We start from the raw sequence: 20,423 nt of genomic DNA on the forward strand, positions 1-20,423 counted from the left end.
TATTCCTAGCCTCTTCTCTCCATGTGAATTTGTGCACATTTTTATGTTGGAACATGGTGTTAGTAATAACCAGTCCATGTCCTGAGCAGAAATCCAACAGATATTTGCCATTATTATTAGCTTTGCTCTTTTCTCCAAATTTTCCCAAAATATTTTTGTATGTCTCACAATCATTTCCTACTCTGCTATTTAGATCCCCAACAAGGACCAACTTTTCCTTTTTCATTGTGTCAGTTGCTTTTTCTAAAGCCTCAAAAAATTCCTCCACTTCTATCTTAGTAGAACCTTCTGTGGGACCATAGGCACAAATAAGTCTCATTGTCCAGTTCCCCATTCTCATATTTGCCCACATTACTCTACTTGAGACTGACTGCCATTCAAGAAGATTAGCCTCGTATTTTGTGTTGAATACTATGGCTACTCCTTCTTTTCCTTGATTGTTATCAAGGAAATTGTTGAACTATCATACATAAAAAGGGGGGGGGAACAATATGGCAATCGTAGAAGAATTTCCCCCATGAATATTTTAGGCGTACAACTTAAAAATAATGAGAAAAATTGTGGAACCGAAAATTGACAAACAACAAGCTGGATTTAGGCCATATAAGGATTACCAAAACTAGATTTTAACTGTATGACAGAGTCAAGAAATCATGGGATTATAATAAGATCTCTATTTAAGCTTTGATAAAAAGATACCAAGGAAAATCTGCAGAAATTTGTTCTATAAATGAAACTCCTCAGAAATCCTCACTTTGTTAGTGAAAACTTGTTCATTTTGAAGATATATTGAACTATACTAGTGGTAGTGTATTCTACCATCAAGGCCTTCCAACAAGCTGGATAAGGAAATGTTGAGAGCCAGACTAATAGGAATGGATTCTTGCGCACGATGATATTCCAGAGGAATAGCTTTTCCAACATCTACTGCTCCCCCCCCTCTAATCTCAGGGTGTAAAACACGACTGTATTTAGGATTGTTGTGGTCACTAAACCATATTTTAAATGGCCCCTTTAATGGGTAAATTTTAGGTTATTTATTCTGAGGTGGAGGCCCTTGTAAGGTCCTAAGAGCTGTAGCTTGTATAGCTCATGCATAAATCTAACCCTTGATGGAGACAGCTAACTATAGAACTTACTTGGTTCACTTAGACATATTCTGAGGCAGAGCAGTATGGGCAGGAAAAGTAAAGAAGATCACCTATCCTTTTGGATGGGAAGTGTAGTAATATCAAGAATGGCATTCTGCAGCTGCAGTTAGATGAGCTATTGTCAATATTCTCCCAAGTCAATTCATTTTTGAAGATTTTCCATACTAAATGGGGAAATAAAGCAACCTCCCCCCCCCTGGTTAAAACCATGAATTAGCCCTATTTTAAAATGAGCTCTGGAATTGTAAGTCTGTAAAATCCCAGAAAACCTGTGTTGTTAGAGAAAAGCAGAGCAATGGAACTGACATTCTGCTACAAAATAAAATGCCCAAAGCCTAAAGAAAGATTGCTATATACGATGTGAGAATGATAGCAAATGCTGAAAAATATAGAACTGAAATATGAAATAGTGGGTGAAAATATAGACTGATCATCAAAAGTTCTCCAATAATTGTCAGATTTTGCATTTCATTCTTCTATGCCAGCATTAATTCATTTTGATTTTCTTCATTGTGTCTTTTTCATGTCATTCTAGCATTGAACATTGTTTTGCTAACTTTTCCTCTCTCATTTGGTTTAAATCAGGGGTCGGCAACCTTTTCAGACTTGCGGGCCACATTCAACTTTTATTTTTAATAATCGGCCTGCAAGCGTTTAATTAATAGAAAATACTGAGTGAAAAAAATACTTAAGTTATCAATCTTAAAACACTTCAAAAACTTCAAATACTTCAATAATATTTAAAGTACGAGATATGAAACAATGAAAATGAAACTCGATGAAAAATTATTATCACGTAAAAACAAAGTAATATAGTTTATGCATCACAATATGTGTCTTTCTGCTTAATAAGCCTAGATCCACTTGATAACCTAAGGTGAAAATTCGAATCAAAGCATGCAAATGTTCATCAGTCAGTCGAGAAGAATATTTCTTTTTTTTCTAAAACTCATGGCAAAAAATGCTTGTTCTCTTATGTATGTGCTTCCAAATGCGACTATCATCTTCTCTACGAAAATGATTAAACCTTCAAATTTTTTTGTAAGCATTGATAAAATTTTTTGGATATTTTCTGACGAAAATGCATTCTTTAATGTTTCATTTTGTTGTAATTCCAAAACTTTTGTCTATAGTCGTTTGGTATGTCATCAATGTCGACATTAAAAGAGCATGAAAATAAATGCATTTCGATGCTATTTTTATGAAAATCCACAAATCTTATTGAAAATTCCGTTTGTAAATATTCAATAAGTTTCCTTTTGTGTTTTCCATCCAACTGTAGATGCAGATTTGCAACATATATAATGATGTAGATTTTCTTCCATCATATATTTCTTCAACAGACATAGCTTGCCTTCAAAAGCTTTTATGTCAGAAAACAGTTTTGTTAGTAATTTACCTTGGCCCTGCAGGGTCAAATTAAGTTCATTATGGGAGTTGTAATGTCTACCACAAATGCAAAAGATATAATCCATTTTTTATCCGATAGTTGTGGGACAGTATTTTCTGTCCCACAACTATCTGATTTATTAATGCTGATTTACTAGTAGCCAAGGAACTTTCAGTAAAATTTCTTCTTTTCCTGGACTACCTATTTAACTTGCCTTCAGCTAAAGTTCGGTTAGCTGGTCTCATACAGGGGTTTCGAGGTTTTTCATACTAAAAAAACACAAACTGGCCAGAAGAACATTACATGATTAACAGACATAAATACATTGACCTCGATGCTTAAGTTGCTTTATTCATAGTTAAAAACGACTTTAACATTATTCTCTTTAATTTTTCAAAATTAAATTTAATAACTTCAGTAATTGAAGATAATACAGTATTGCTATCAGCAATAACATAATGACATTTATTTATTATGTTCTCTCCATGTTCGTTATGCATGTTTTATATCAGAACATGGTGTTAATGACTACTCTAATTCCAACATAAAAGGTTTCTTGAATTTCTTTTCACAACATTTGGCAGGTATTTATCATTTAACTCTTTTTCCTGAAATTTCCCAAAACTTTTCTCTTTGTGTTGTATTTATTTTCTACTCTGCTGTGGAGCTATAAGCATAAATGAGTTTCATTGTCCAATTTTACGTCTTGAAATATCACTTTCTATATTACTACTTGAAATTGCCTGATATTCAATAATTGTTATTTTTTGTGTTTAAATGTTAAATAGTGCAGCTACTGCTTCCTTCTGATTGCTGTTGCCTGAATATAATCTTATAGTTCTGAAGAGTATCATACTGGTTTTCTGTCATATTTGTCTCATCAACATGGTATTTCAGGTTCTTCAACTCCAACTCAGCAGAACTGCTGATTTGGAAGTTGTTCTTCCGATTGCTGACTTTTCTCTGTTTTTGCCTTGGTTACACTGACTTAACTGCTTACCTACTATTTTAGTAGGACCCTAGTTTAATCAATGTTATCCCAAACTGGCACAACATATCATCAGGTTGTATCATTATATATGTATGGTAGAAAGTAATACTGAACACAGTTTAGTCGATTAAGTCTCAGATTGCCAGCACATGCTCTCTTGTTTATTGTCTAGGCAAATACTTAGTAATAGAGCACCAACAGGAAGTTGAGGATTATACTTTGGGTTGGAAGTCCCAGTTGTTTGTCCACACTTCTTACAACATGTGTAGGTTTTCTCGCAGTTATTTAAACTTTACCTGTGATGCAATATTTTTATTATCAGCAAATTTTTGCATTAAACTCTCTGAAAATAAAATGGAGAGATTACTTTCTTCTTAAAATTATTAAAAGAACATGTAAGACCACAGTAATAACTATTTAATTAATAAAGTACAGATATTTCATACTAAAACTCATAGTACATCTTCAGTGTCACACAAACAGTTATAGGAATGGAATACAAGTAACGAACATTCGGTGGATCACCTATTAAAATACAATTGTTGCCATGTGCTAGGAAATGATAGCAAATAATAATCAATTAATATTTAAGATAATTGGTTTTTTTATTGATTACATAAAATAAAAGTCTCTCAGATCTTCGAGAGAGAGAGAGAGACAATCATTTCGATTCAAATTCAGTCGGTGTGAAATAGCTTCACAACTTTCTTTAAAAAGGCGTTCATATTTGAACCTGCATCTATGAAGAAGAATAGCTTTATCCCACTGGATATTATGAGTAGTGTTAATACTGTGTTGTGCTAGACCAGACTTTTGAGGTTTGTTGTATTCAATATAATATTGATGTTCTTTAATTCTTTTTTCCACAGAACGGCCAGTTTGTCCAAAATAAAAAACATCACATTCGCATGCTATTTGGTAAATGCCAGCCAAAGATAGAGATGACAGTTTATCCTTTGTAGAAGACAATAAAGAGGAAATTTTGTTGATAGGAACATATGTGGGAATTAATTGGTACTTTTTCAAAATTCTACCTATAGGTTCTGAGATTCCTGGAATGTAAGGGATTGGAACTCTGCAGAGTGTTGAAGAAACCTTAGGTATTGAAACATAAGATTCAATTATCTGTTGGAATTGATTGGGGTTGTAATTATTCGATTCCATTAACCTTTTAATGATGGAAAGTTCTAAGATTACTGGAGAAGAGCAGACTTTATGTGCTCTATTAATTAGAGATTTAAGAATGCCAAATTTTTGAGATGTGTGGTGAGCAGCCTTTTTATGAATGTATCTGCCAGTAAATGTGGGCTTTCGAAAGACACTTGTAGATAAGGTACCAGAAGAAGTTTGAGTAAGGAGATGTCCAAAAATGGTAAATTTTTGGACATCTCCAAAAATTTACCAGAATTTTCTTTTTCCATGGTGAATTGAATACTTGGGTGAAGGCTATTTATCTGTTGTAGAAAAGTGGAAAGCTCATCTTCAATATGTGACCAAATAACAAAAACATCATCGACATAACGATACCAAAGAGATGGTTGAGGATGAATGGATGAAAACATAGTGTCTTCAAATTGTTTCAAAAAGTAGTTTGCCAGAGTTGGATACAGAGGGTTACCCATGGCACCTTCAACTTGTTTGTAGATCTTGTTTTTCCAGCTAAAATAACCTGAATGGATAACAAATTCGAAAATCTTTGCGATATCTGGAGGGTAATCTTCATATAATAATTTGACTGTCTTGGCTAATGGAATATTGGTAAACAGAGAAACAATGTCGAAACTGACTAGCAACTCAGACTCTTTGATTTTTATATCCTTGATTTTTTCAAGAAAATCTGTTGAATTTTTTATGTAGGATCTGGAATGTCCAGTGAGAGCACTTAAAGAACGTGAGAAGACTTTTGCAATTCGTAATAGGTCGCACTGGATAACCTTCTTTATGGATTTTTGGGAGTCCATATAGATGGGGAGTTCTTCCAAAGTAGTTGCATAATTTACCCACGTAATTTGGGTCCCAACTGATGACCTCATCAAGTAATTTATTTAATTGTTTAATTTGTGAATTTGTAGGGTCATGCATGATCATTTGGCAGGTAGAGGTGTCTTCTAAAAGGCTGGATACTTTTGTTCCATAGTCAGTCTTATTCATGATTATAATAGCTTTTCCTTTATCGGCCTTAGAAATAGATATGTTATTATCTCTCCTTAAAGAAGTTGGCCCTTTGATTTTAGCATTTGATAAGTTGCATGGAGGTAATTTGCTTTTAAATAACGAAGTTTGTTAGCATCGTCGCTAGAAAGTTCTGACAGATTGTGTTCTATGTTATGTAAAAAATCAAGATACGGAAGGTGTGTAGGAATAACTGCAAAATCAAGGCCTTTTGCTAAAGCACTGGTTTCGGCATCGGATAAAGGGCAATCGGAAATATTAATAATCCATTTATTAGTAGAGGTCATGTCAGAGATTTTTTCTTTTGCTTGTAATATAAAGAATTATATTTTTGCAAAAGTCTGTAAAAATTTCTTTCATAAGAACGGGTTAGGAAAACTATCTGTTTTACAAGATAAGCTTCAAGCACGGATTGCCTTTCTCAAAAAATGTCGTGACACAAAAGATATTTAAAAGATATTATTCGTTATTTAAAAGCAAATTACCTCCATGCAACTTATCAAATGCTGAAATCAAAGGGCTAACTTCTTTAAGGAGAGATAATAACATATCTATTTCTAAGGCCGATAAAGGAAAAGCTATTGTAATCATGAATAAGACTAACTATGAGACAAAAGTATCCAGCCTTTTAGAAGACACCTCTACCTACCAAATAATCACGCATAATCCTACAAATTCACAAATTAAACAATTAAATAAATTTCTTGATGAGATTATCAGTTGGGACCCAAATTATGCACCTACTTTGGAAGAACTCCCCGTCTATATGGACTCCTGAAAATCCATAAAGAAGGCTATCCAGTGCGACCTATCGTGAATTGCATTGATTCTCCTACCTTAAAAATTGCAAAAGTCTTGTCACGTTCTTTAAGTGCTCTCACTGGACATTCCAGATCCTACATAAAAAATTCAACAGATTTTCTTGAAAAAATCAAGGATATAAAAATCAAAGAGTCTGAATTGCTAGTCAGTTTCGACATTGTTTCTCTGTTTACCAATATTCCATTAGCTGACACAGTCAAATAATTATATGAAGATTGCCTTCCAGATATAGCAAATATTTTCGAATTTGTTATCCATTCAGGTTATTTCAGCTGGAAAAACAAGATTACAAACAAGTTGAAAGTACTGCCATGGGTAGCCCTCTGTTCTCCACCTTTGGCAAACTACTTTTTGAAACAATTCTAAAACACTTTCATCCATTCATCCTCAACCATCTCTTTGATATCGTTATGTCGATGATGTTTTTGCTATTTGATCACATACTGAAGATGAGCTTTCAACTTTTCTACCACAGATAAATAGCTTTCACCCAAGTATTCAATTCACCATGGAAAAAGAAAATTCTGGTACTTTACCATTTTTGGACATCTCCTTACTCGAACTTCTTCGGGTACCTTATGTACAAGTGTCTTTCGAAAGCCCACATTTACTGGCAGATACATTCATAAAAAGTCTGCTCTTCTTCAGTAATCTTACAACAAGAACTTTCCATCATTAAAAGGTTAATGGAATCGAATAATTACAACCCCAATCAATTCCAACAGATAATTGAATCTTATGTTTCAATACCTAAGGTTTCTTCAACAGTCTGCAGAGTTCCAATCCCTTACATTCCAGGAATCTCAGAACCTATAGGTAGAATTTTGAAAAAATACCAATTAATTCCCACATATGTTCCTATCAACAAAATTTCTTCTTTATTGCCTTCTACAAAGGATAAACTGTCATCTCTATCTTTGGCTGGCATTTACCAAATACCATGTGAATGCGATGTTTCTTATTTTGGACAAACTGGCCGTTCTGTGGAAAAAAGAATTAAAGAACATCAATATTATATTGAATACAACAAACCTCAAAAGTCTGGTCTAGCACAACACAGTATTAACACTACTCATAATATCCAGTGGGATAAAGCTATTCTTCTTCATAGATGCAGGTTCAAATATGAACGCCTTTTTAAAAAAAGTTGTGAAGCTATTTCACACCGACTGAATTTGAATCGAAATGATTGTCTCTCTCTCTCTCTCTCTCTCGAAGATCTGAGAGACTTTTATTTTATGTAATCAATAAAAAAAACCAATTATCTTAAATGTTAATTGATTATTATTTGCTATCATTTCCTAGCACATGGCAACAATTGTATTTTAATAGGTGATCCACCGAATGTTCGTTACTTGTATTCCATTCCTATAACTGTTTGTGTGACACTGAAGATGTACTATTAGTTTTAGTATGAAATATCTGTACTTTATTAATTAAATAGTTATCACTGTGGTCTTACATGTTCTTTTAATAATTATACTATGCCACAAGTTTCTTCTTTTAGAAGTCTTATGAGGCCAGAAGTACAGCTTACATTGGAATAAAATACATCTATATTTGCAAAGCTTGACAAATAAACACTTTATTATTTAATAATAAAAAAAAAACTTCCTTCTCCAACCATGGTACAGCACTATTAACCCTCTCATGCATAAGGACATCATTTTTAACATATACAGGGCACAAATTTAGCAAAATTAATGAATTCATGGTAATACTGTAAGATTAAGTGGTTCTGTATCATCATTATAATTTTTTATAAATGAATATAAAAATTCATGCATCAGAGGGTTAATCATTTTGTGGAACTCATGTTGACTTAGGGGGATATAATAATGAAAGAAAACTAGGATAATTGAATAAATAAATTTTTTTTGTGTGTGTGGCGAGTAGGGTTTTGCATAATTTATCAATCCCTGCATATATGTATTGCAAGTATGAACATTGTCACCCATGAAGCAGGGACTTGTAAGAAGCTTGAATAATGTATGTTAAAATTATTTTTTTATAAATAAATTAAAATATTTGTCATTAATTCTTAACTTTAATGGACTTAAATTGTGATCAGGATATTCATAATATAAATTTTACATTCTGTTTGAATATTTAAATATCCCATTATTCTTTTCACAGGCATTTTTTGCACAAAATCCATTCCCTGGTACAGAAAGAACAGTACAGCAGTCTCTGGAGACGATTCGATTGAATGCTACATGGTTAGAAAGAGATGCTGATGCCATCCGAAACTATTTATCTGGTCGGCCTTAAAAAAACTGGAGTCTAGTCCTGACATCCTTGAATTTAAACTGTGTGCTGTTATGCTGCACTAAATGTTGTAATACTAACCCAAAGAAGACCATGATATTTTGAGGTGTATGATTTGAATCTACAAACTATATAATAACTAGTGATGGGCTTCTAACCTAGAGATGGTTCCAAGATATTCTTGAATTCCTTCTCTTTGTTGATTAGGAAGAATTAAAATCATGTATGCATTCATTTAATTTTTGCACACACTGTGATATTTTTGAGAGTGGTTAAAGAATGAAAGTTAAACTAATTCCAAAGGGATTTCTTTCATATGATCAGGTGTCTCTTCTGACACTTCTAGGGTTGCCAACAGCAGTTTTAATTAGTGTATATTATTTGTAAGTACATGAATTGGACAGGATTTGCAGTATTTTGCTCTGCTCATGTAAGCAACAGTTTTAATTCTATTTCTCTTCTTTCCCTAACAGTCTGTTAAAAAATGTATTAGTGATATGTACTTTAAGAACTGAGATTATTTTGTCAGTTCTGTTATCCTATTTACCTATCAAATTCTGCCACAGATTTTCACCCATTTACCTTTTGATTTTTTTTTTTTATTTGTCCTTATGTACGACATTTGAAATAGAATTTTAAAAAGATGCCACATTTTGCCAAACTGAACTGTAATATAAAATCCTTTTGCATATGTGTGTTTTTACTATAACTTATGCTGAGTTCATTACCCTAGAAAACAGCTAATGATCACACAAAACTGTTTTTACATTAGAGTAAAGCAAAACACATTGCAAACAAGTTGAAAAAAATCAAATGAAATTGAAACTGCTTTTTTTATTATTAAAATAATCTTTAACCATGAAGTGTTCACCTGCAGAACAGGGATGTTACATAATTGCTAGACTAACTTTTACTTGGAAAACACTAACTAGAAGCTGCTTAACTGTTTCATGTACAAAACACTTTGGTTATAATCACAGTTTATCTTTTTGGAGAAAACAGATACCACTGGAAGTACAAACTTAAAAAGATCTCACTTTGCAGTGCACATTTGCTGAGGATACATAGCTTATCAAAAAGACGCAGTAAACAAACCTTTCATAAAGAAAATTTCAAATTATGCTCAATTACTTGACATCTCATACGTGTGCTCTACTACCCCAGAGTATTTTCAGCCTTAGAAAGAACATGTCACAGGGAGATGCTGAAACCATAACATGGATTTGTTTTTGGATGGAACTCTGAAAGTTGCTAATAATCATATTTGGACCAGCTGCTTTACCATTGTAATAATTCTTTAGGTTAATCACAAGTCTTCAATTATATCAGAGGAACGGCAAAACATATTCAAGGTTTACATTTACTTCTGCTGTGTCCCTCCTTTTTCAGCTTATGAAATGATACTAGTGCTTCTAGCATGTATTTGTTTGAATTTAAGCCTCAGGCAAAACATCATAAAACCAAATCTGTGAACCATATTCTTTACCTGGTAATCCAAAATGAATAGGTTTTTTTTTTATATATATATATATATATATGTGGAAGAACTGAATAGTTATTTCAGTATTTGTATTCTTTTGCAAGTGGTTTGATAATAAAAAAGCTTTAAGATGTAATATGGATCTTTTTTGTTAATTAATATACACTAAACATTTAATTTATTTTGTATACAGATGATTAAAAAAAAATAATAATAATAAAAAAATCTTTTACTAATGCAAAAATCAGTTTGAAAAACCAATTCAAGAGAATGTCTGGAATCCTTTTTTCTTTCTTTCTTTCTTTTCTCCATTCTGTTACATTAATTTATTCTTGTTATTGTTTCCAAATTCAGATAATCACCCTGATTCTTTGAATTTTATCCCTGAAGCTTGATTATCTGAAGGAACTTAATATTCACAACTCCAGTGCAATTCCTTTGTTTCAATTCCATTAACCCAGCTGAAGAGATGCCAGTGTATTTATTATTAGCATGAAATGATGCAAATTGTCTCTCTACCTGCTAGCATTATCAAATAATGCTTACAATTCTCCCAATGCTCTAGACCAGGGATTGGGAACTGGTGGCTCCGAAGCCACTTGCGGCTCTTGGATGAACAAAGTGCAGCTCTTTTATATTGAATTAAAAGATACGTAATTAATACAAAGAACTAAATATTGTTTTTTGATACGGCGTGTTCGTGACATGTGTTATGCATGAAATTTTATGACATGGACAACTACGTTACATTTGAAATACCGCTAAATGTTAACCCTGCCTAAGGTAACTAGTGCCACGCCGAAATTTGAACTAATTGATCAGTTGTCATGTCAAACACCACGGTTTTTAGATACATACGGATTTTAACTGTCAAAATAAGTATTCTGTAGTTATTTATTGTGGTACTAAACTGGTGTCAGGTAATGTTATGCACAAATTCATTTTTATTATGTTATGTTGAATTTGTGTTTTTACTTGCAGGTAAATTTGTCATAATAACCTCCTAATATGAGTTCAAGAAAAAGAAAAATAATCGAAGAAAACAGAGGCTTCAATAAAATGTGGATAGACAAATTTGCATTTATAGAAGTAAATGGAATTCCGCAATATTTAATTTGCCATCTATGACTTTAAAATAACAAATCAAGTGTCGAACGACATTTCGAAGAAAATATTTAGACTTCAGTAAAAAATATCCTGAGGGTGATAATAGAAAAAAAGCTATCAAAGAATTACAAAAGAAAACATTACTTCAGCAAAGAAATTTGTAAACTTGGACGAAATCTTCGTCGAATACTACTGAAGCAAGTTTTTTGTTATCCCTTGAAATAGCAAAAACGGGGAAACCTTTTACCGATGGTGAATTTCTAAAAAATTGCATGTATAATGTCTCTGAAATTCTATTTAAAAAAAAAAAAAATCAGCTAACGCCTTTTTATTCCCGTATATACGGGAGTAGGCGAGGCCATTTAGCCCTATCTAACTTTTGGAGACTGAGTGGGCAGTTCAATCTCCACTGGTACCCAATCAGAGACAGATGGCCCAAGGCTATCACTAATTAAGCGGTACGCAGGGAAGAGAGACGGCTCAAATGTGCCGCCATCTCGTGGTCTCTAACCCTAACACAATATATTTAATGTCTGAAATAATGTGGGTTCTACGGTCGATTTTCTTGAGTTTACAGGACGAAAAACCCGAGTTTCCGGGAGGAAAAACCTGCTTGCCCGTGCCAGAGATCGACTAACTCGGGAACCGGTCGAAAAAAGGCTTAGAAAAATTTCCTCTAGTCGCCGACTAGACTCGAAACCAAGACTTCCTTCGTGCGGCCTAGCGCGATGGTGTGCAAACGCCACATCCACTGAGCTACACAGGAGAAATTCTGTTTAAGGATATGAAAAATAAGGACGAGTAAAAAAAAAAAATTTTTAATTTACCTCTTTCGGCTAGAACTGTCAAGGAACGGATTGTAATAATTTCTGCAAATTATGGATATTAATTCTGCCGATTTTATGTCTACTGCGGTTGATGAATCAAATGATATTTCTAATATGGCACAATGCTGCGTGAAGGTTAAAAATATTGCATCTTCCGGTATTCGAGAAGAACGTCTTGATCTGCTAACACTTAGAGGGCACACTACAGGTCAAGATATTTCAGAAAACCTTCTTGCAAGTATACAGAATAAAAATATAAATAGTAATACTATAGCATGCATTGCGACCGATGGCATGCCTTCTACGATTGCGAAAAATAAGCGGTTTGTTAAATTATTCTCCACTCATATTCCACATGGAGTTATTTCATTTCATTTTGCATCAAGAAGCTTTAATTGCAAATTCTTTGGGATTATTATCACAACTAAAAAGAGTGATGAATGTTGTTGTGCCAATGATCAATTTCAGGCGTTGAATCACATACGTTTTGAAACATTTTTAGAGGAACTAGGTAGTCAACATAAAGATTTAGTGACATTTACATCTGTATGATGGTTATCAAGAGGAAAAGCATTAAAACTTTTTTTTTTCAGTGCTTAAAAGAAGTAATAGTTTTCTTAACACCACAAATTATAATGTAAATCATGTGGAACTTCTCAGTAATCCCAAATGGATACAAAATTTGTTTTTTTTTGCTTGATATAACAACATTTTGATAAGCTAAATTTGAAGTTGCAAAGGAAGGGAAACACAGCCTTACAATTACTAGAGGAAGTTCTTACCTTTGAACAGAAACTAAGACTGTTTTTCAAAGATGTTACTGAAGAAAAATTTATATAATTTGAAAATCTAAAAAATTATAGATTGAATTTAAATCGAGAAAAAGTTGATTGCAAAATATTCATTGAAATGATGACTGTAATTTTAGATTCATTTTTACAAGCAGATTTCAGGGTTTTATAAAACATCAGGAGATGATGAAATTTATATTACATCCGTTAAATTGCAATTTAAAATTAATAGATATTGGAAATTCAGATAAAAGCATCTGGGTACAAAAACTTCAGGAAATGGTAGAATGAATTGAAGAAAATGAGGAAACTATGGAAGAAACACCACAGGGAATTATATTTAAATGTTGGAATTCTTTCCCAACTAATTATTCAAATACCAGGCAACTTTTGTGGTTTTGACTCTTTTCATTTCAACATACAATTACGAACAATTTTCTCTTCAATGAATTACATTAAAAATAAGTATAGGAACAAATTGACTGATGAAAGTTTGAAAGCCGAATTACTATTAATGTGCACGATATACAATCTGGATTTAAGTAAATTGACCGAGAAGATGCAAAATCAAAAGTCTCATTAGTGAATTTTAAATTAAAACAATCAAATATCTATTAAAATACATAATATTGCATTTTTGTTCGGACTAATTCTTTTTGCAATGCAAATTCTGACTTTTTTGCAATATTATACTTGCTTAAACATGTTTTGTGATTAAAAACTTAATCAGATTTAATGTTTTATTTATTGAAAATGTAAAAAATTTATATGCAAACATAAGTGGTATTTGATATCTGGACATACTGAATTAAAAACAAATTTACCTAAGTCTGAATTAAATGCAAATTTGAGTCACCAGGAAAAATGGAATAGAAGTTGTGGCTCCCAAAATTTTATTTTAATTAATATTTTTGGTGGAATGGCTCTTTGGTTCAAAAAGGTTCCTGACCCCTGCTCTAGACCTTTTATTAACATCTTTCAAGTATATTGTAAAGCTCAGCTCACTTCTTAACTCTAACTAGAACCTCATCCAAACTTTATTTCTTTGGAATGCTTTCATCTCAACCATCCTATTCTCATGTTTTTGGCATTACAAAGGCAAAATTCCCATGTTGTCCCACCCTCCTATTCTTGGTCCAATAAATGTGTACATATCACAGTGGCTTGAAAGAACTAGTGTTGCTTTGCTCTCAGCCTGTACCAAGCTTTCAACTGTTAAAAAATCAAAGCAAATAGAAGGGGAAAATGGAGAAAATTTTCATGTTCAAATGGCAGTCATGTCTTCTAGTCCTGTGCAAAGGCCATTTGGAACACCTTTAGCCCTCTCATCTCTCAGACATTCAACATTACCAAGACAAAACTGATCCCCTGGCATTATTTTCTTCCTCTAGCACCACTTACATTAGTGACCGCTAAAAGTCATGCCAAGAACAGTACATACACTAATGTCCCCTTTGGTCTTTTGAAAAAAAAAACCCAGAAGGCTCTTCAAATAATTTAGATACAACAATTCTTCTAGTCTGGTGGTATGTCCTAATGAAATGTTTAATGTAGAGAAAAACGCAAATTAATAATGTTAAGTATTTACTTTCTAGATTCAGAAATTATGGTCGTTACTATCCTAGTGATCACCATTTAATTTGAGCGGAGTATAAATGAATGCCATATTGAAAAGAAAAAGATGTGTAAAAGCTTTATTAAAAAAAAAAAAATACAGCAGCTTTCAGAGGTGAATTGTAGATTCATATATTTTAGGAAGGAAAGTTGAATACATTTGAAAACAAATACCAAAAACTTAGATTGCCATCTGAATAAAACGTTTGTTGATTTACCTAGAAAAAAATATGGCAAAATGTAAGGATATGAAATTCTGAACTTCATAGTGCATTCAAGAAATTATGAGGTAGGTTCTAAAAGTTTCCAGCCTGATATACAAAATTCGCACCGATTTTAAAATGCCATGCATGGCAGATAGCCATCTATGGAGAGCTTAGCCTAATAGTTTCAACTCTACCTGCATCATTTAGTTGGAGGCACTCATTTGACTAACACGCGGCACACTAAGTGCTTGTAATGTCAAAAATTGAGTATCGTGCTGTGATAGTTTTTTTGCCAAAGAAGGGGTCCAAGTGCTATCGAACAGCAATTGAATGGTGATTATGGGGAAGCTTCTTCGTATTCCACCATGAAGGAATGGGCTAAATAGTTTTGCCTAGGAAGAGCATCAAAGATGATCCTCGTGATGTGGAAGTGAGTACTGAGGGACATCTCTCTTGTTGAGGAGGAACTGCTCAATGACAGGTGGCTGAAGCTCAAAGAAATCTCAGCAAGACGGGCTTTCTGTAACAATCATCTTTCGCATCATTCACGAGAAGCTCCACATGACGAAGGTTAGTGCAACGTGGGTGTCCTTACTTCTCTTGAATTCAGAAGAAGCATCATGCGACCTGTTCCTGCAAGTTTTTAGAGGGAATCAGAAGTGCGGGAATCCATTATCACTGGGGATGAAACCACGGTCCTTTATTATGATCCTCTTTCCAAAAGAGAATCTGAGGAGTGACACAAACCAGGTGAAGCACCGCTGAGAAAAGCCAAGGTCACTCAGTCCACCAAGAAGATCATGGAAACAATCTGTTGGGAGTGCCAGGGAATTCTCTTGATCGACTTAAAAGAAAGGAATACCACCCTGAATGCAGAATATTATATTTCACTCCTGCACAAACTGTGCAACACCATAAAGGAGAAAAGATGAGGAATGCTAAGTCATGGTGTTTGCTGCTTCACGACAATGCTCCAATCCATACAGCTATTGTTGTGAAGGATTATGGCTTCCAGGAGATTGAACACACATCCTACAGTCCAAATCTAGCACCCAGTGACTATTACCCCTTCTCAAAACTGAAGAAAGACTTTGAGGAAGAAATTTGCAGATGAAATGAGGTGAAAGGTTCAGTTTTAGGCCATTTTGCAGACTATTCGTTGAAGGGCATAGAAATGTTACTTCAAAGATGTGAGAAGTGTGTTGAAGTAAAGGGAGATTATATTGAAAAGACAGTTTTTTTCACCACTAAAAGTTAGGCAAAAACTTAAGGAACCACTCTTGTAAAGCTAGAAGGAATATTAAGAGATCTGGTGTTATACCACTGCCTTGCTTATTGGAGACCTGAAGGAGCTTGAAAAAAGTTCCATGTGTGGTCTCTAGAGTAGGGTTTCTGATCCAGGTAAAAAATGAATTTGAAAAACATACGAAACATTAATATTTTTTTTTAAATACAAAATATTTTTAAAATTGAGAGTCTGTGTAACTCAGTAAAAGTGGCATTTGCACTCTACAACGCTTGACCGCACGACGAAAGGCGTTCGAATCTAGTCGCCGACTAGAGGAACTTTTTCTGAGCCTTTTCTCGACCGGTTCCAGAGTTAGTCGACCTCTGGCATGGTCTAGCGGCTTTTTCGTCCCGTAAACTCAAGAAAATCGGCTGTCGAACCCACACTATTTTCAGACATTAAATATATTATGTTAGGGTTAGGGACCACCAGATGGTGGCACTTACTAGCCGCCTTCTTCACTGTGTGCCGATTAATTAGTGATAGACGAGCTAGCTATCTCTGATTGGTTACCAGTGGAGATTGAACTGCCCACTCAGTCTCCAAAAGTTAGATAGGGCATAAAAACGGCGTTTCCTACTCCTTATACGGGACCAAAAAAGGCGTTAGCTGATTTTATATATATATATATATATATATATATATATATATATATATATATATTTTAAAAATATCCTTAGCCCACCCACATTACAAATATATGAGTACTATACATGCTTGGAAAGAAGTCAATGGATGCATACCCCCATGGGCAAGATGTATCATTCCATGTAATGAGTCGTGTATGTAGCCAGTATAAATTGAAGAAATTTGATGCTCTCAAGTCAGTGCAACTGACTGACCAACTGTGACTGGGTGAAATGGCTGTGAGAAAGGAACTGACAGGGTTTGAAAGTGGTGAGGTGATAGCAGGTGCATTGCAGGCCCTCGAATTCTGAGAAGTATCTGGACAATGCAGTGCTTCCTACTTTGCAACATTTCTACAGAACTGGTCATTGTAGGTTCAACAAATTGGGTTATCCCAGGTCAATAGTCAGTGATTTCATACTGAGATAGAAGCTCAGGGAGGCGATTGCAAGTGCAACCCACAGTGGAGGACCCACCGCAGTCACCGAATGTGACTGCAGGTTGCTACAAAGGATATGTAAAAACCGTATTCATCGGCCAACATGTTGAATGGGGAGTTCTGGGTATTAACTGGGTAACCAATGTGGATTCACCACATGAATCTACATAGAAAAACAATCAGAACCAATGCTCACGATGGGTTTCCATGTTAGGACCACGATATGCAAGCTTCACATTACATGAACCAACATGTAGAATCGTATTCTGTGGTGCAAATAGCATGTATAGTGGGATGTGGAAGCTTAGAAAACTATGTTATGGAGTCATGAATTGCACTCCATCCTCTACCGAGCAGGTGGACAAATGGCGGATGTCTGGAAGTCTCTTAGAGTGCATAATTTCAACCATGAAATTTGGAGCTGGTGGTGTGTATGTGGTCCTGTTTTTCCTGGTTTGGACTTGGATCTCTGGTTTCACGAACATCGAATTCTGAGAAGTATCTGGACAATGCAGTGCTTCCTACTTTGTAACATTTCTACAGAACTGGCCATTGTCTCTTTTAGCAAAACAAACAATGCACCATTCATAAGGTTGCTGCTGTAATTGCTTTTTGGACATGAATGTCACTACACTTGACTGGCCACAAAACCCTATTGAACATCTAAGAAGCACTGGAGCATCAAGGGAGGCATCCACTTCACAACGGTCCGGGATCTCATTACATGCCTACAGGAAGAATGGTCCAAAATTCCTATGATCGCTATTGTATGCTTGTGGAAAGTATGCTCGATAGGATTGCTGCATTTATTGCAGCAATCCTATTGCTGCAATAAATGAAAGAAGATCCTATATCTTAAAGTGAAAGAAGGTTCCTATATCTTAAGTTGGACGCCATGGCTGGTTGTTCCTCACGCTTGTGTCCGTTGACAGTGTAGGATTACAACCCTTTCATGAGTGAGAGTCACAAAAAAAGTAAGTGTGGGAACTAAGGTAAATAAAATGGAGGTTAATAGCATATTACAGAACCTTGATGTGAATACAACTATGGGATTAGATGGTATACCAGCTCAAGTTTTACATGAAGATGCTATGGAATTGTTGGTGTCTTTGACCTCATTGTTTAATCTGTCTCGGCTGTGAGAGGGTCCAAAGGGGTGGAAAGAAAGAAAGGAAAATAGTTCCATTACATAAAGGAGGCTCTGAGACTGATGTAGCAAATTACTGACCGATCAGCATATCATGAGTTGTCAAGGTACTTATTGGAAAGCTTGAAGAAGGCTGCAGAATTATTGGTATTGCTAGAGTTTGGAATCTCACATAGCGTTGTGTGTATTCTTCAGGCTGTGGTCAGAGTTTCAAAGTAATGGAATGTGTTCCAGATGTTTGCTAAGAAGTCATCCTCGCTCTATCGCTTGGTCAAAAATAAAATGGGATACTGTGTGGGGGTCAACATGGTTTTGTGACAGATCATGCCTCAGTAACTTGCAAGTTCATCTGACATAGTGTGTTGATTATATTTTGCTGTTATAACCAAACATCTATTTTCATGCTCAGTGATAGAGGAGGATGACTTCTTAGCAAACGTCTGAGATATATTCCATTATTCTGAAACTGACCAGAGCCTAGATAATACAACACTATGTGAGATTCCAGCAACTCTCTCTCTCTATAGCAATACCAATAATTCTGCAGCCTTCTTCAAGCTTTCTAATAATTTTTCCCGTGTGAAGTCATCTGGATGATGTCTTTGAGGCATTGTTGTCTCAAATAAGGCAATAGCTGTCTTTGAGACAAGTATTGCCCTACATGGTGATAACGTAGGTCGACCCTAGACTATCATTAATTTTAAGTGTTATCTAGTGAAGAGATGGCTGCTAAGTGCCACCATCTTGGGGTCACTAATCCTGAAACTATATTTGTCTGAATTAGTGTGAATTCTATGGTAATTTTTCTGACTTCACAAGATGAAAACCAGATATTGACTAACTTGGAAATAGGTTGAAGAAAGGCTAAGAAAAAGTTCCTCTAGTCGGTGACTAGAATTGAATCTAGGTTTTTCTTTGGACATTTTCAAACTACAATGTTAAGCTGTAGGTAAAAATGCCACTTCAACTGAACTACATATCATGGTTCCTAGAGCAATATATTATTGTCTGAAGTGTGGGTTAATCTACAATCGATTTCTTGACTTTACTGGCCGAAAAACTCTTTCTAGTGCAGGAGATTGAACTGATTCGGGAAATGGTCAAAGAAAGGCTTAGAAATAGTTCTAGTTGGCAACCAGAATTGAACTTAGAATTGTCTTTCTTCAGGAGGCCTAATTACTATGGATGAAAATGTCGTTTCCTCATAGATCTACATGGGCCTTCACATTCGTCAAATCTGACATCCTCTCAGAGAATGCAAAATCTGGATATTCCCTTTTATTTATTCTAACTTAAAATTTTATTACAGCAACTTGTGGAATTTATTTGCTATCTGTCCAAACTCTGACGTCGAACTCCAGCCCCTTTCATTAGTTATTTCCAAAGGTTCACTTTCTACAGTACAATATTCAGTTAGAAAAATCTTTGAGGAATTCAGTGTTCACAACTCTAGCTGGTTTTCCTTCTCTAATCCCATTAATGAAGGTGATCCACTGATTCTAAGACATAGTGTACCTGCTGACCAGAGATCCAATATCAGCCAGCTCTTCTTCCAGATGTACTCTAAACGTTGGATATCCTCTTGGTAAATCATTGTTCTTTAAGATCCTTGTGCCATGTTTCTTCAATCCACACAAAGTTTCCTTTATTATGAAAGGCCCTTCTCCTAGCCAGTCTCTCATCTGCATTGGTATTGGAAGTGTCCAAATGGGATGACTTCTATAACTTCTAATCCTTTTCTCTATGGTCTGTTTAATATTTTTAATCACCTGGTGTCTTGAGACCAAAATTCTAGCTTAGTACTTTAGAGTAGACAGCAGCTAGTAACAGCTGCAAAAAGAACAAATAAAAATCCAACTTTTAAACAGAAAAATATAGAAAACTTGCCTCCTGCTGAAGCAGTACTTGATTCCTGTGCATTAATCAAGAAAATGGAGCAATCTGGATGAGTCCAAATATATGATTTTTATCATATTTGGACAGGATTCACTGCATTTCAGAAACCTCGTATGTAGATGCTGGCAGTATAAGTCATTTCAGTTTTAGCATACTTTATGCTTACATTTCTTGCGTCGAAGGGTAGATCTGTTTTTAATTATTTAT

At 34.6% G+C, this 20,423-nt stretch overlaps 1 protein-coding gene across 1 annotated transcript in view; it reads left to right on the forward strand.

Annotated features, from left to right (window-relative positions):
• Psa (puromycin-sensitive aminopeptidase) overlaps positions 1-10,410 on the forward strand; it is a 218,977-nt gene extending 208,567 nt beyond the window's left edge. The window contains exon 20 of the mRNA XM_090408456.1: positions 8,663-10,410. Coding sequence (XP_090264582.1) covers positions 8,663-8,797 — 135 coding nt within the window. The 3' untranslated portion in view covers positions 8,798-10,410. The remainder of the gene's footprint in view (positions 1-8,662) is intronic.
• Positions 10,411-20,423: the final 10,013 nt, after the last annotated feature.

This window comes from Typopeltis vanoorti, chromosome 2 (assembly GCF_054136105.1).
Source record: "Typopeltis vanoorti isolate ZY-2024b chromosome 2, IOZ_Tvanoo_1.0, whole genome shotgun sequence".
Taxonomy (NCBI): Eukaryota; Metazoa; Arthropoda; class Arachnida; order Uropygi; family Thelyphonidae; genus Typopeltis; species Typopeltis vanoorti.